The 15,760-nt window shown below is 39.9% G+C and overlaps 1 protein-coding gene across 1 annotated transcript in view; it reads right to left on the reverse strand.

Annotated features, from left to right (window-relative positions):
- wdr11 (WD repeat domain 11) overlaps positions 1-15,760 on the reverse strand; it is a 105,375-nt gene that overhangs the window by 14,597 nt on the left and 75,018 nt on the right. The window contains exons 18-24 of the mRNA XM_049481546.1: positions 14,499-14,613; positions 14,098-14,269; positions 12,281-12,389; positions 9,127-9,189; positions 8,821-8,886; positions 8,190-8,379; positions 4,846-4,941 (exon numbers count right to left, since the gene is read on the reverse strand). Of these exons, the coding sequence (XP_049337503.1) occupies positions 4,846-4,941; positions 8,190-8,379; positions 8,821-8,886; positions 9,127-9,189; positions 12,281-12,389; positions 14,098-14,269; positions 14,499-14,613 (811 nt within the window). The remainder of the gene's footprint in view (positions 1-4,845; positions 4,942-8,189; positions 8,380-8,820; positions 8,887-9,126; positions 9,190-12,280; positions 12,390-14,097; positions 14,270-14,498; positions 14,614-15,760) is intronic.

Consider the following 15,760-nt stretch of genomic DNA (forward strand, 5'->3'; position numbering starts at 1 on the left):
TTCAGCTATGAATACGATAAACAAGGTAAAAAGACATATAAATAACAATAAATTTTGTTATTTTAATTAAACTGTGCCTTTTTTCAATTTAATATTGTCTCTGCAAGTGTGAGTAGGAGCACCTTGTTGATTTGAAATAGAAAGGACTAAAAACGTACTGCATGTCGATACCGTGGCATACCTAATATATATATACACATATACACACACACACACACACACACACACACACACACACACACACACACACACACGTTAACATTCACAGTAAGGTCCCCCCTGGAGAGTCCTGACCTCAACCAAATTGAGATGCTGTGAACTGAAACAGTTTTGTGAAGAGAAATGGCCTAAAATTCCTCCTGACTGTTGTGCAGGTCTGATCTGCAACTACAGGAAACATTTGGTTGAGGTTTTTGCTGCCAAAGGAGGATCAACCAGTTACTAAATCCAAAGCTTCACATACTTTTTCCACCTTGCACTTTAGTTTAGGCAGACTGTGTTTATTTACTGTTGTGACTTAGATAAGGATCAGAGCACATTTAATGACCAATTTATGACCAATATATACACACACCTGGACAAAATTGTTGGTACCCCTCGTTAATGAAAGAAAACCCCACAATAGTCACAGAAATAATTTAGCAAAAGTAATTATAAATAAAAATTTGATGAAAATCCAAAATTGATTTTGAACTGTGGTTCAGCAGAATTATTTTGAAAAAAGTAAACTCATTAAACAGGCCTGGACAAAAATGATTGTACCCCTGAAAACACTGTGATCAAAGAGACATGTTAAATCAAGATGTCCACTAATTAGCATCACGGCTGTCTACCACCTTGTCATCAGACAGTGAACAGGGCTACAGGTAGTCACTGTGGTATTTGGTGACATGGTGTTTACCACACTCAACATGGACCAGAGGAAGGAGGAAAGAGTCGTCTCAGGAGATATTATTATTATATTATTATTATAAATTATAGACAAGCATAAAGGTTATAAGACCATCTCCAGGCAGCTTGATGTTTTTGTGAATACAGTTGCACACATTATTCAGAAATTTAAGATCCACCGGACTGTAGCCGACCTCCCTGAACAAATCAAGGAGAGGGATAATACGAATTGTAACAAAGGAGCCCAGAAATACTTCTAAAGAGATTAAATGTAAACTTCAAGCTCACGGAACATAAGTGTCAAAATTCACCATCCGGCATTGTTTGAGCCAAAGTGGACTTAATGGAAGACGACCAAGAAGGACACCACTGAGAACAAAGCATAAAAAAAAACAGACTGGAATTCAGAAGTTCATGAACCGAGGGTTACCAACAAATTTGTCCATGTGTGGGTTCCGGTTGGCAAACGGAATGGAGTAGTGGTGTTTTTTTGGGCTCCTGCCACACAGTTTGTATTCGACCTTCTACTCGCTCAAATTCATTAAGGATTGTGTCAACGACTGTCTGAATGTGTTTTGTATGCACTGTCTACCAAGATGTCACCAAAATCAAGCAAACCGGACAGGAAAAAAGAACAAGTTGCTGGCTAGCATGCTAGACAACCTCAAAGCGGACCTGCTAACTAAACCTGACTCTCTCTCTGCAAGATTTGAAAACAAGCTCGGTGCCATTGAAACGCAGTTAGACGGAATTCAGTCTACACTGAACAATCATGAACAGCGAATTTCCAATGTGGAATCTGGGCCGAACGATTTGCAGTGCCTAGAAGCGCAGGTGATTTCCATGGCTGAAGATAACACAAAGCTGAAAGCTAAGCTCCTAGACCTGGAGGGGAGGAGTAGACGGTACATTATTCATCTCATAGGACTGCCTGAATCGATCGAAGGTATTAGGCCAACTGTGTTTTTTTCCAATCTTTTGGTTGAGATACTCGGGAAAGATGTGCTGCCTTCCCCTCCGGAACTTGAGAGAGCTCACCGTGCGCTTAAAGGCAAACCAGTCGGAGGAGAAAAGCCCAGGGCAGTGATCATTTGTTTTCACAAGTTTCAAACTAAGGAAGCAGTGAATCGTGCAGCTTGGCGAAAGCGAGGCGAGCTGAGGTACATTTATGAAGACTACTGCCCCGAAATCTTGGAGCAGCGCACAGAATACAAAGACGTTATGCAACAACTCTACACTCTCCAACTCAAGCCTTCACTGCTGTATCCAGCGCGCCTGTTCATCAGGTCGGGAAATGGCGAAAGACGGCACTTGAAATCAGTAAGTGCAGCCGAGCAGTTCCTGGTCACGTACAAGCCTGCTTCAAGTGCAGAAGAGGACTGATTTAAGCCAAGGCCCAGCTAAGTTGATAACTTCCAATGATTTCTTTTTTTTTTGTGATATGGTCGAGCCGAACAGTCGGAGCATCTAGTAGGTTAGTAGGTCAGTAGGCTATGTTCTTTTGTCTCAATTCCAGTATACGCCACTGAGTGGTGCAACGTCACAAGCCTGGACCGCTTTTCGTGGCCTATACACAAGACTATGATCCACAGTCACTTTTGTATCGCTACAGTTACTGTTAGTTGTGTTTAATTGTTCATTGAAGACTCATAATCTGTAGGCTAAAATATGGTGTGGTAAATTCGATTCAGTTTATTTATTTATTTTTTTTTTGAGTTAGGCTACTGTCACAGTCTGGGCTGCATTTAATCTGTTCAGTACCATACCGCGTAGAATGGTCAAAATAACTTTTCTATAACACCACTTCTTAATGTTTGTGTGGCGGGGCAGAAGAGAGTGGTGTAGGGCCCCGGGAGAAGTTTGCTAAGTGAAGATGGCACGTTTGTGCAGGGGTTACGGGTGTGGGGGGACAGTGGGAGTGGGTTTGTACTGGGGACGGGTGAGGACAGGTTTTTTTTTTTTTTCCCCTTATTTTTTCCTTTCGTTCTTTTTTCCATCTCTTGGACACTGTGCTTCTATACGTGCTTACTTTCCATGCACATTAACATTATGGTATATTTTGCGTACTTCATACAGAACTCACTGTTTGCATGGTTGATAGAAAGTCAGTGAATAATATTCGTTAAGGGGTAAGTTCAACCAATTATATCATTCAAAGTTCAGTGCTAGGTCTAGGGGGGCTGCAATTTTGATCCAAAGCCACATTCCCTTTGAGTTAGAAAAAGTTGTAGCTGACTCATCTGGTAGGTTTGTTATAGTGTCAGGGCAGCTATGTAACACACCAGTAGTCTTGGCCAGTGTTTATGCACCAAACTGGGATGATGCTCAGTTCATATCCAGGTTTTTCACCTCCATGCCCAATATTGAGACTTACCACATAATCATAGGGGGGGATTTCAATTTTGCTCAGCACCCTAACTTATACAGCGCACCTCAAGAAACTGAACGGGCAAAGACAGTCAGAGTTAGCACAAACGATTTTGGAAGCTGATGAGAATTATTCTACAAACCCAGATCCTGCACTTTACAAAAGACGGTTACAACTTCACTCTGAGCTAGCTCTTTTAACCACATATGAAGCAGAACTCCAATTGCTTAAATCACAACAACAAAATTTTGAATCGGGGGACAAAGCTGGCAAACTCCTTGCTCAGCAAGCAAGAGCTGCTGCTGCCTCTATCACTCATACTGACCCTAAAAGTATAACTGAAACGTTTACAAAATTCTATTCTGATTTGTATACATCTGACCATCCTCAGTTGAATACACCCAATAGGCTTAATAATATTGTATTTCCCACAATAGAAGAGGAGTGGGCAGAAAAGTTAGCCAGCCCAACATCCCCAATTGAGGTTGCAGGTGCTATCAGAGCTTTACAAAGTGGCAAGTCACCAGGCCCAGATGGCTTCATAGTAGAATTTTATAAGAAATTTGACCCCACTTCTTTAAGATTTTAAGTGATGTATATAATGAAGCATTGTCTGTTGGCAGACTACCCCCAACTTTGAATAATGCTACCATTTCCCTTTTGTTAAAAAATGATAAGGACCCACTACTTTGCAGTAGTTTCAGACCCATATCTTTATTAAATGTTGATTACAAGATTCTTGCTAAACTTTTATCCCTTCGTCTCCAACAGATTCTACCAAGTATTATTTCATCGGACATGTAATAGATGCAACCAATCTCCTGCCGACCTTCTGCACATGTTTTGGTCATGCCTTAAGTTGAAATATTTTTGGTCTGAAATATTTGGGACCCTCCACATGGCATATGATGTTGGGGTTGATCCCCATCCTCTTCCAGCTCTTTTTGGTATTCTTCAAACTAAATCTTTTTCAAGCAAAGCCCAACACTGTATGGCCTTCTGTTCTTTACTGGCAAGGCGTTTAATTTGCTTAACTGGAAACATACCACACCCCCCTCTTACAGTCGATGGGTCAAGGAAGTTATGTTCAATTTAATATTGAATATTAGAATATTAGAAAAAGGTGGATTTGTCCCCCCCCCAAAATAAAATGGTTTCGCTCAGATCAGCTGTACTATTAATGAGGAGACAGGTGACAGTAAATGGGAAATCTCTTAATGCCAATCACGGAGCCGGTTCAGAAATTAAGTTCCGCCTCTCAATAGAAACAGCCAATCAGCTTGCTGGTTTTGCGGCGTGCGCAGTAGAGTGTGCTGGTGGAGGGGGACGCCCCTCCCCCGCTGTGAGATTAAGCAGCGCGATCGGAATGCAGCAGATTAGTCCACACTAAACTATTTTTTTCCCGCGAGACAGGTTAAAGCTTGACAAGAAATATCGTCACGTTTTAATCTCGCGAGATCTCGTGCCACGAGATCTCGTCACACCCCTATTAATACATTACTTTTTGTATTGCTGTTGTAAGTACTGTTACTTATCCTGTAACTCAGGATGTGAATATTGGTTATTAATTGTAGTTTGGAACTAACCTGCCCCAGAAGAAGCAGCTGGTCAGCACATTTTTTAGTGTGCTCATAGCTGGACCTCTTCACCTCCTGCAGATGAACCCTCTCAAGCTGGAACCTCTGAGAGAGAAAAGGGGGGGTTGTTGAGAGGGTGACAGAGAGAGAGAAAGAGAAGGAGAAAGGGAGTAAACACTGCACAGAAATGACATAACAGTGGTGAGTTTTATGTGGAAGAAATAGTTTTACAGAAAAGCTCAGAGGAGGTATAATTATATTCCTTAGTGCTCTCAGTTCTCACACTGATTCTCTGCAAACAAGCGTCAATTCCATCCCATTGTGGCAATACAAACAGACACACACAGAAACACACACAGACACACACACAGAAACACACACAGACACACACACAGACACACACACAGACACACACACAGACACACACACAGACACACACACAAACACACACACAGAAACACACACAGACACACACACAGACACACACACAGACACACACACAGACACACACACAGACACACACAGACACACACACAGAAACACACACAGACACACACAGACACACACAGACACACACAGAAACACACAGACACACACACAGACACACACACAGACACACACACAGACACACACACAGACACACACACACAGAAACACACACAGAAACACACACAGAAACACACACAGAAACACACAGACACAAACACACACAGACAAACACACACAGACACACACAGAAACACACACAGACACACACAGAAACACACAGACACACACACAGAAACACACACAGAAACACACACAGACACACATACAGACACACACACAGACACACACAGACACACACACAGAAACACACACAGACACACATACAGACACACACAGAAACACACACAGAAACACACACAGACACACACAGAAACACACAGACACACACACAGAAACACACACAGAAACACACACAGACACACATACAGACATACACACAGACACACACACAGACACACACACAGACACACACAGAAACACACACACACAGAAACACACACAGAAACACACACAGAAACACACACAGAAACACACACAGACACACACAGACACACACACAGAAACACACACACAGAAACACACACAGACACACACACAGAAACACACACAGACACACACACAGAAACACACACAGAAACACACACAGACACACACACAGACACACACACAGACACACACAGACACACACACAGAAACACACACACAGAAACACACACAGACACACACACAGAAACACACACAGACACACACACAGAAACACACACAGACACACACACAGACACACACACAGACACACACAGACACACACACAGAAACACACACACAGAAACACACACAGACACACAGAAACACACACAGACACACACAGACACACACACAGACACACACACACACAGAAACACACACAGACACACACACAGAAACACACACACAGAAACACACACACAGAAACACAGAAACACACAGACACACACAGACACACACACAGACACACACACAGACACACACACACATACAGAAACACACACAGAAACACACACAGACACACACAGACACACACACACAGAAACACACACAGACACACACAGAAACACACAGAAACACACACAGACACAGACACAGAAACACACACACACACACACACACACACACAGACACACACACACACAGAAACACACAGACACACACACACACAAACACACACAGACACACACAGACACACACACAGAAACACACAAACACACACAGACACACACAGACACACACACAGAAACACACAAACACACACAAACACACACAGACACACAGACACACACACAGACACACACACAGACACACACAGACACACACAGACACACACAGACACACACACAGAAACACACAGACACACACACACACACAGACACACACACACAGAAACACACAGACACACACACACACAGACACACACACAGAAACACACAGACACACACACACACACACAGACACACAGACACACACACACAGAAACACACAGACACACACACACACAGAAACACACAGAAACACACAGACACACACACACACACACACACACAGAAACACACAGAAACACACAGACACACACAGACACACACAGACACACACAGACACACACACACACACAGAAACACACAGACACACACACACACACACACACACACACAGAAACACACAGACACACACACACACAGAGACACAGACACACACACACACAGACACACACACACACACAGACACACACAGACACACACAGACACACACAGACACTACCACACACACACACAGAGACACACACACACACACACAGACACACACACACACACAGAGACACATACACAGAGACACAACCACACACTCACAGAGACACACACACACACTCACAGAGACACACACGAAGACACACACACGGAGACACACACACACACACAGAGACACACACACAAAGAGACAACCACACAAAGAGACAACCACACACACACTCACAGACACACACACAGAGACACACACACACACACACACACTACCACACACAGAGACACACACACACACACACACACACACAACCACACACTCACAGAGACACACACACAGACACACACACACACAGACACACTTGTGATCAATACTATGTAACCTGCATTGCACCATGTTTTTTTACAACTTGTCAAATCTTCCACCTGTTTGTAATTAACCAAACAAAAAAAAGTTAAATCACATAGTTAGTGCATAATCTTGAAGTGAAAAGATGATACACAGCTTTCAAAATTTTTATCACACACAAATCTAAAAAATGTCATGTGAAAAAAAATAATATTTTAAGACCATGTAACTTCACTGACTTAATGATAATAGTATAGCTTAACAAAGAAATTCTACCATTTTAAATACAACAACATTTTAAACATTTTAAACATTTTAAAGTCATTAGCTTAGGGGTTCACATACTATCCCCTCCCCCTCACTGTGAATGTTAGCATTTTGTGTTCAATAAAGCCATGCCGACATATAATTTTTTGTGTGGTATTGGTTTAAGCAGACTGTGTTTGTCTATTGTTGTCTATTGTTGAAGATCACATTTAATGACCAATTTTTGAAGATGTCCATGCTTTTTCTTGCAACTATATGTACTATGTTGTGTTGGTCTATCTCTTAAAACCACAAAATAATACATTTAAATTTGTTGTTGTAAGGTGATAAAATGTGAAAAAAGTTCAAGGGGTATAAATACTTTTGCCAAGCTGCTGTATCACATAACTTTGTGAAATGTGCACTTTTTTGCGTACCTGGAAAAAGGAGCTTTCACACAGTATGTCATGGCAGATGTCCAGGTGACCCTGGGGCACGCTTTGGGAGCCTTCTGCTGGAGGCTGGGTCTCAGAAGCAGGCACACTCAGCTGCCTCGCCTGAGAAAAGGACTGGATATAATGTGCCGCCACCGTCCAGAACTGCAGGTCTGACTCGTCACCAAACAGACTGAGATGGAACAAGTACAACTGAGTTAAATCCAGAGAGAATTAATGATTCAACGCAAAACTGTCTTCATGAGAAACTGTCTGAAACCACTGGTATCTGAAGCACATGTAACAATTTAAATATACTTAATGATGAATTAAAAAAAAAAATAGACCAATAATATGTGAACCTAATTAGATATGTAGAGATGAAAAAAAAAATCTTATTTGGGAAAACTGTGTACATGATTGAAAGGAGCCTCTAGTCTGGATAAAAGATGAGACAGCTGGGTATGGAGGTATACAGGTTCTGTACGGCATCCTGCAGCTAACATGTACACTAGTCTAAACCTATCTAACACAAAAATGTCTAAATTCATAAAATTAGTGAGACCTTTCATATAACACCTACCCCCTTTTACAAGACCTGTTTGAAAGGACCAATGTAATATTGAACTTTTACCGTGACACAAGAAGGCAGCGCTGCAACAGACTGAGTTCTGGGTCTTCCAGTACACTTTTGATGTCACTTTTTTTTGAGAAAAAAAAGCAAGAGATCATATATCTGAGACAAGCAACATAAATTAACCTTTAATCTTCCTTAAAATACACAGAACATATCAAATATGATGTTAATAGATGTAAAAAAAGAGATAAAAAACTGTTTGGTTGTATGTATACAGTGAATAAAAGCAACCTGCTTTTTTTTTTTATATATTTCACTTCGGGTGTCTCCTTTTTTGATGGGTGACTGTAGACTATTACTCACTTAGACAGAGAATTTAGCTGCTCCTGGACCAGGCCTTTGATTTCATCCTTCTCGTGGTAGTCCCTAAAATGTAAACACAAAATATTTATCAAGATTAATGATACAAGGACTTTAAAGGATAAAGTAAAAATTAAGAACATGGAGTGACTGTGTTGGGTGCTCAGTCTATACAAGGAGCAAATCATAAACACTGAAGTAAACATTACCGTTCTCCAATTTTAGGCCACAGAGGTAGTCTAAATTTAAAGTCTATCTAACGCAAAAATGTCTAAATTTATAAAATTAGTGAGGTCAGCTGTAGAAACATCTGTACGTAATCTATATGCATGCTAAACTATTCACTCATTAATCACAATCAGTGAATACTGATGTTCCAATCACTCCCATGGCCACAGGTATATAAAAAGCAAGTAAATAGGCATGCAGACTGCATCTATGAACATTAATGAAACAATAGGTCACTTTGAGGAGCTCACGAATGGCAATGTCTGGCAATCCGATGGAGGGGTTGTGGTTTTTAAGATGAGTTACCATATAGATATATCCAAATATTTACACTGTATATTAATGCAATGTAACTGTAAAACAGCAGAGGTGTTGATCTGCATTGTCCTCTGTGCAAACTCTTGGACCTGGTTGGGGAGTGAGCCAGAGTGCAGGTGCAGACGTATTACAATAAGCGGACAGTTTGGCCATGGGCAGCAGGCCAATATACAGTAACGGCAAGGGAGGCACCCAGCTTCCCATGGTCTAGCCGTAGAAGTTGACAATTTCCCCATGTATGGTAGCCAACAGCCAACAGCAAGACTAAGTCGCGCTTGTGTTTTTGATTCTGCTAGAAGACTTCTGGTTCTGATCTGCTTTGTAAGATTGAAACTACCTGCTAAATAAAGCTGTCCTCTCCTTTCTTTTACAACTGATTCTGTCTGTTGTTTAGTCTCAGTTTTTTTTTTTAACAAAGTTGTACTCTTAGAAGAATTAAGAAAATTTCAGCAAGCTGTAGGGATGCAGCGGTACAGTGTGGCCACGGTTCGGTTCGTATCGCGGTTCTTGGGCCACGGTTCAGTTCCGATATATCAATATTAAAGCTTAGATTCTCTGCCCGAACCAGAGTTGGGCCGGGTCAGGTCCAAAAAATAGTGCTATGTTTATGTTATATAAATCTCTGACGTGATAATCACAATATAGCCAAGTAATTAAGTATTATAGTTAACGAAAACGAACAAAATAATGAAAACTGAAAATAAAAAAACATTTTCGTTAACTGAAACTAAGAAAAAACGTAATTAAAATTAAACTGTATTGAGAGTTTATAAAACTATCTAAAACGAAATGAAATTACTGATAGAAAACCCTTTTGTTTGTTAATTTATTTATAAGCGCTGTTTCCACTCCAGCAGTTTTACAGCAGTTTGTTGTGCTGAAAATCTGCTCACAGAGCGGAGTCGGATTCTGCAGGGAGTAAGATTCGGCACAACAGTGGCAGCGCGCGGTTGCGGTCCGTGGCATTAGTTCTTGTTTATAGCACTCGCACTAACAGCAAAATAACGGCAGAAAACACTGAGGGAGCTCAGTGTTATACAGAATTCTGTATGGGATTACAATATGAGCGCGAGGGAGATAAAAGCATGTTTTCTGTAACAAAACTGGAGATACAGTATGTGGAATAAACTCCACACAGATAAGTCCATTTGAGAAGCAGCTGTGAGAACCTTTACCTGTGAGTAGCTCATACACCTGAATACTCTGCGCGCGCACGCACACACACACACACACTCATAATTGATAATTTTGGTGAAAACTAGTGAAACCTGTAGAGTTTTTTTTATGTGTTTCTCAGATTGATCTTTTTGATGTGATGTCTGAAAACCAATTAAAACTAACTGAATTGGAGGAGAAAAAGCAAAAAAAAACACATAAAATTAAACTATAATGAAACCTTCAAAACTATTATAACCTTACGTAACAAATCAAACTGTTTAAAAAATCACCAGTTAGAATGTTATAATCACGCAGCTCTGGGTGTGCGTGAGCTCCTCCTCTTGTCCGCGTTTGACCTGCAGCGCTGTGTTTAGCTGTTCTTACACATTTTTATTAAATAATAGGTCTGCGCTCCTTCAGTGTTTCAGTGTTAATTAACATCATTCTGAACAGATTTAGCTTATTCAAAGGGCCCGAAAACATGGAGAAGTAGAAGCACTCACTGCAACAACCACCCACCACCCCCACAACAGCACGCGCTCAGTAGCCCCTCCCCCTGGCCATTTGGTACCAGAGCGTTTGTTGGCTCTGTTAGTTTGCGCACTGAAATACCGCGGTCCATCCGGATGTATCGAACTAAACAGGCCGAACCGAATGGTTCGATAAAATACCGATACCTTCCTAGAAGAGCTGAAGCTGTTATAGCTGCGGAAGGTGGGCCAACATCATATTAAACCCTATGGATTAAGAATAGAATAAATGGAATGTCATATACGTGTACAGTAGGAGTGAATAATGTTGGCAACATATTGTAGACTAAATATGTTCTGCATGCATATGCAGTAGGATGTTATTTGTGTTTAATAGCAGTTTGCACTCACATTTATTTGCCCATTAAGGAAAGACATTAAAACACTGGTTAGAAAGGCACTATAAGGCGCACTGGATTATAAGGCACACTATCTATAAACGCCTCTGTCGCTCGCTATCTGACGCACTCTCTGTCAAAATCCCTGGATGTTTATCCACACAGATTTCTTTCCTGACAAGTTTATTTGGGTGAGTAAAGTGCTTTTTTTATTTACAGTAACCATCTGACTTCCAGATTTCCACTATGGCTGGGTGCAGCAGCATTAGCATTAGCTAAATAAATACAAATATTTACTTGCTGCTAAGTAAAGAAAAACATCACTGCAGCAGATGTAGCTAAAGTCTGCCCAATATAGCCAATTTCTGACCAACTAAAACATGTCTGAACTGTAAAGTGTGAATTCAACAACAGAAACACAGCCTGTATCGGCACTGACATCATCTGAGGATCACAACCGACTCCTTTTATGATAACACAAAAACAAAAAATTTTAAATAATTTTTACCAGACCAAAAATCAGTACATGTTAAATTAACAAAATTAAAGTCACAGATGGAACCAGGACTGTAAAGTAACACGCACACTTGAGCGATGTCCATGGTGTAGCTTCCAGACCAGGGCTGCAAAAGGAGGAAAGCTTTCAGAGTGAGGGCAGCACGGGGGAGCAGCAGGTATGGACACCAAACTGGATCTGTGTTTGTTTGAATCAGAAACAGTTAAAGACAATCTAAATTTTAATTACAGGACATTACTGCATTAAAGTAAAGGGGTAAAGTTTTCATTTATACAATCCAATTATTTAGGCTCTTTTAAAACAAAATTATTCACTCATTCATCACAATCAGTGAATTTAGGTGTTTCTATCACTTCCATGGCCACAGGTGTATAAAAAGCAAGCAAATAGGTATGCAGACTGCATCTACGAACATTAATGAAACAATAGGTCACTCTGAGGAGCTCACGAATGGCAAAGTCTGTTAATACGATGGAGCATAAAGTTTGGCAGAGGGGGGATTATGGTGTGGGGTATGAAGCCTAAACAACAATGGAAAAAAGGGATAAGCACAGGGCCCAGTACAGCCAATTTCTAACCAACTAAAACATGTCTGAACTGTAAAGTGTGAATTCAACAACAGAAATACAGCACTGTTTTCACTTATACAATCCAAATATTTAGGCTCTTTTAAAACAAAATCATCACTGCAGTAAAAAAGAGGTTGTCCTTAGACTATTCAAATGATAGACATCCAAACACAGTGGTGTGAAAAAGTGTTTGCCCCTTCATTATTTCTTTTTGTTTTGCATGTTTGTCACTCCTAAATGTTGCAGATCATAAACAAATTTAAATATTAGCCAAGACAACACAAGTTAAACACTACAGTTTTTAAATGAAGGTTTGCATTATTAAGGGAGAAAAAATCCAAACCTACTTGGCCCTGTGTAAAAAAAGTGTTAAAACATAACTGTGGTTTATCAAACCTGAGTTAAATTTTTCTATGGTCTGGGGCTGTTTTGCTGCTTCAGGACCTGAAAGACTTGCGGTGATGAACGGAACCATGAATTCTGCTCTCAAAAAAGTCCTGAAAGCCACCCGTTCGTGACATCAAGCTGAAGCGAACTTGGGTTCTGCAGCAGGACAAAACACACCAGCATGTCCAAAACACACCAGCATGTCCAAAACACACCAGCATGTCCACCTCTGAATGGCTGAAGAAAAACAAACTTTGGAGTAGCCAAGTCAAAGTTCGGACCTGAATCCTATTGAGATGCTGTGGCATGACTTTAAAAAGGCGGTTCATGCTGGAAAATCCTCCAAATGTGACAACATTTTTAACAATTCGGCAAAGAAAAGTGGAGCCAAAATTCTTCCACCAAACTTTTTTTTTTTTTAGACAGGGCAAGATAGGTTTGGATTTTTTTTCTCCCTTTATAATAAATCTTCATAAAAAATGTTTACTTGTGTCTTTGACAAATATTAAAGAGTGACAAACATAGAAAAAAGAAAGAAAGAAATCATGAAAGGGGCAAAACCTTTTCGCAGAGCTGTATGTAACATTAAGTCAACATTTCAGTGTGGTTGACTACAACTTTGACAGGCAAGCAAATGTAAAAATCATTTGCCACAACATGACCTAAAATAATTTTTCACATTTTTCAAAACATGAAAAAGGATCTGGCAATATAATCTCTCTTTCAGCATCTCAATTGCTTCTTATTAATTTTACCTGTGTGCGGTTACGCCCAGAGAAAAGCTTCCATCACTTTCTGCTCTAACAAACCATTTATTTAAATGACTGTTTCCACCCACTATGAGAGGTGCACAGACAGTTCAGTCACATTACAACACAAATATTTGTTTCTGCTGGATATTAAAAATATATTAAAACATCTAAATGTACCAGTTAGATCCTGTTCATCCATTCTATAGCTGGCAGACTTCATAGCCATCTCTAATACACGCACACAGCCGTCGTCGGAGGCCAGTACCACTTTGTCTGAGGTGCACCAGTCAATGTCCAGAATACGGTAACTCATGTTCCGGCCCACTCTGATGCTGCTCACCATTTGCACCTACAGAAAGGTACATAAACAATTAGTTTAACATGAATGGGTGTGAATGGACTGTTTCAGTGTGAATTGGGATATACTGTATATAAAACAGTGACTACATACAGTCTATTTAAACATGTTTAGAAAACAAATAAATGATAGGTATACATATTAAACTAAACACTCTTATAAATGGCATTATAAATGGTAAAGAGCTGAATAATACATTTACTGATTATGTGGAGCCCACCTCTTTGGTATCCCACACCTCAGCTCCATCCGTGTACATCACCAGAAGCTTTTGGTTTCCTTTCCCAGGAGCAAAACGGATTTTCTTTACCCATCCTCGGTGTGTGGGAATACCTCTACATTACAAATATATAATAAAAACTAAAGAGTTGCTACAAATCTGTCCAATGTTAACATTATTCATAAGTCTTTATAGAAAGGCTTTGAAAGACAGGGATGAGTTTTGGAAGTCTGTTTATTGCCCTGATGAGACTAAAACAAAGCTTTACAGGCACACAGACCTTTTATTTTAGATAAGATTTTAAAAATCTACTAGAAGACAATAAAATGAGGAAAATTAGATTTTGAAAAATATTCTAAAGAGTCTAGTGCAGATTTGGCTTTAGGCCACTGGAACACTGCAAAAAATCAATTTACAGAAATGTACAATTAATATTTTTTTTCTTAATAAGATTCCGTATAAATAAGCAATATCAAATGCTTGGTAAGACAAAAAAGTATCACAAACAATATAAAACATTTCACTAGCTAATATTTTGTTTATTTGAAACAAATAGCTGTAAAAATAAACTAAAGTAACAAGTGTCAACTAAGTTAGGAAAAAAACACAAAGTTGTTAACCAGAAAATGTATTTTATCATTAAATGTAAAGGGATATTTTTCATTGTTTTAACATACAGTCATGTGAAAAAATTAGTACACCCCATGAAATAGCTCTTTATTAAGAAATGTCAACATATGAATGTTCGATCTTGTTTTTGTTTATCTCTTTGGTATCCCACACAAGTTGTGAACAAAAATGCATATTATAATGGAAAAAAGTTAGAACACCCTACCCTCTAATAACTAGTGTTGCCCCCTTTGTAAACCAAATACAGCATTCCAAGAAAAAAACTGTGAAGCATGGAGGTGGAAGTTTCATGGTTTGGGGATGCTTTTGGTCACAGTTGGTCACAGTTGTTTTGAATGTCCTCCACTTGTAAACAATTTTCTGGATGGTAGAATGGCTGATGTCAAATTCATCTTAAAAAATATTTTTTTAAATCCCTTACCAGACTGATACGTAGCCACAATCTTCCTTCTGAGGGCCTCAGGCAGCCCTTTGGATCTCACCATGGTGCTCACTCTTACTTCAACAGTCAGGGACACACCTACTACACCAACTAAATTTCTGAGGTTTAAATAGAGCAAGCCTCATTCAAAATGCTGGGTAACGATGTTCTGATCATTAGGGCTGTCCTATTTTATTCCTAAAAAGGCTTT

This window comes from Astyanax mexicanus, chromosome 7, assembly GCF_023375975.1.
Source record: "Astyanax mexicanus isolate ESR-SI-001 chromosome 7, AstMex3_surface, whole genome shotgun sequence".
Taxonomy (NCBI): Eukaryota; Metazoa; Chordata; class Actinopteri; order Characiformes; family Acestrorhamphidae; genus Astyanax; species Astyanax mexicanus.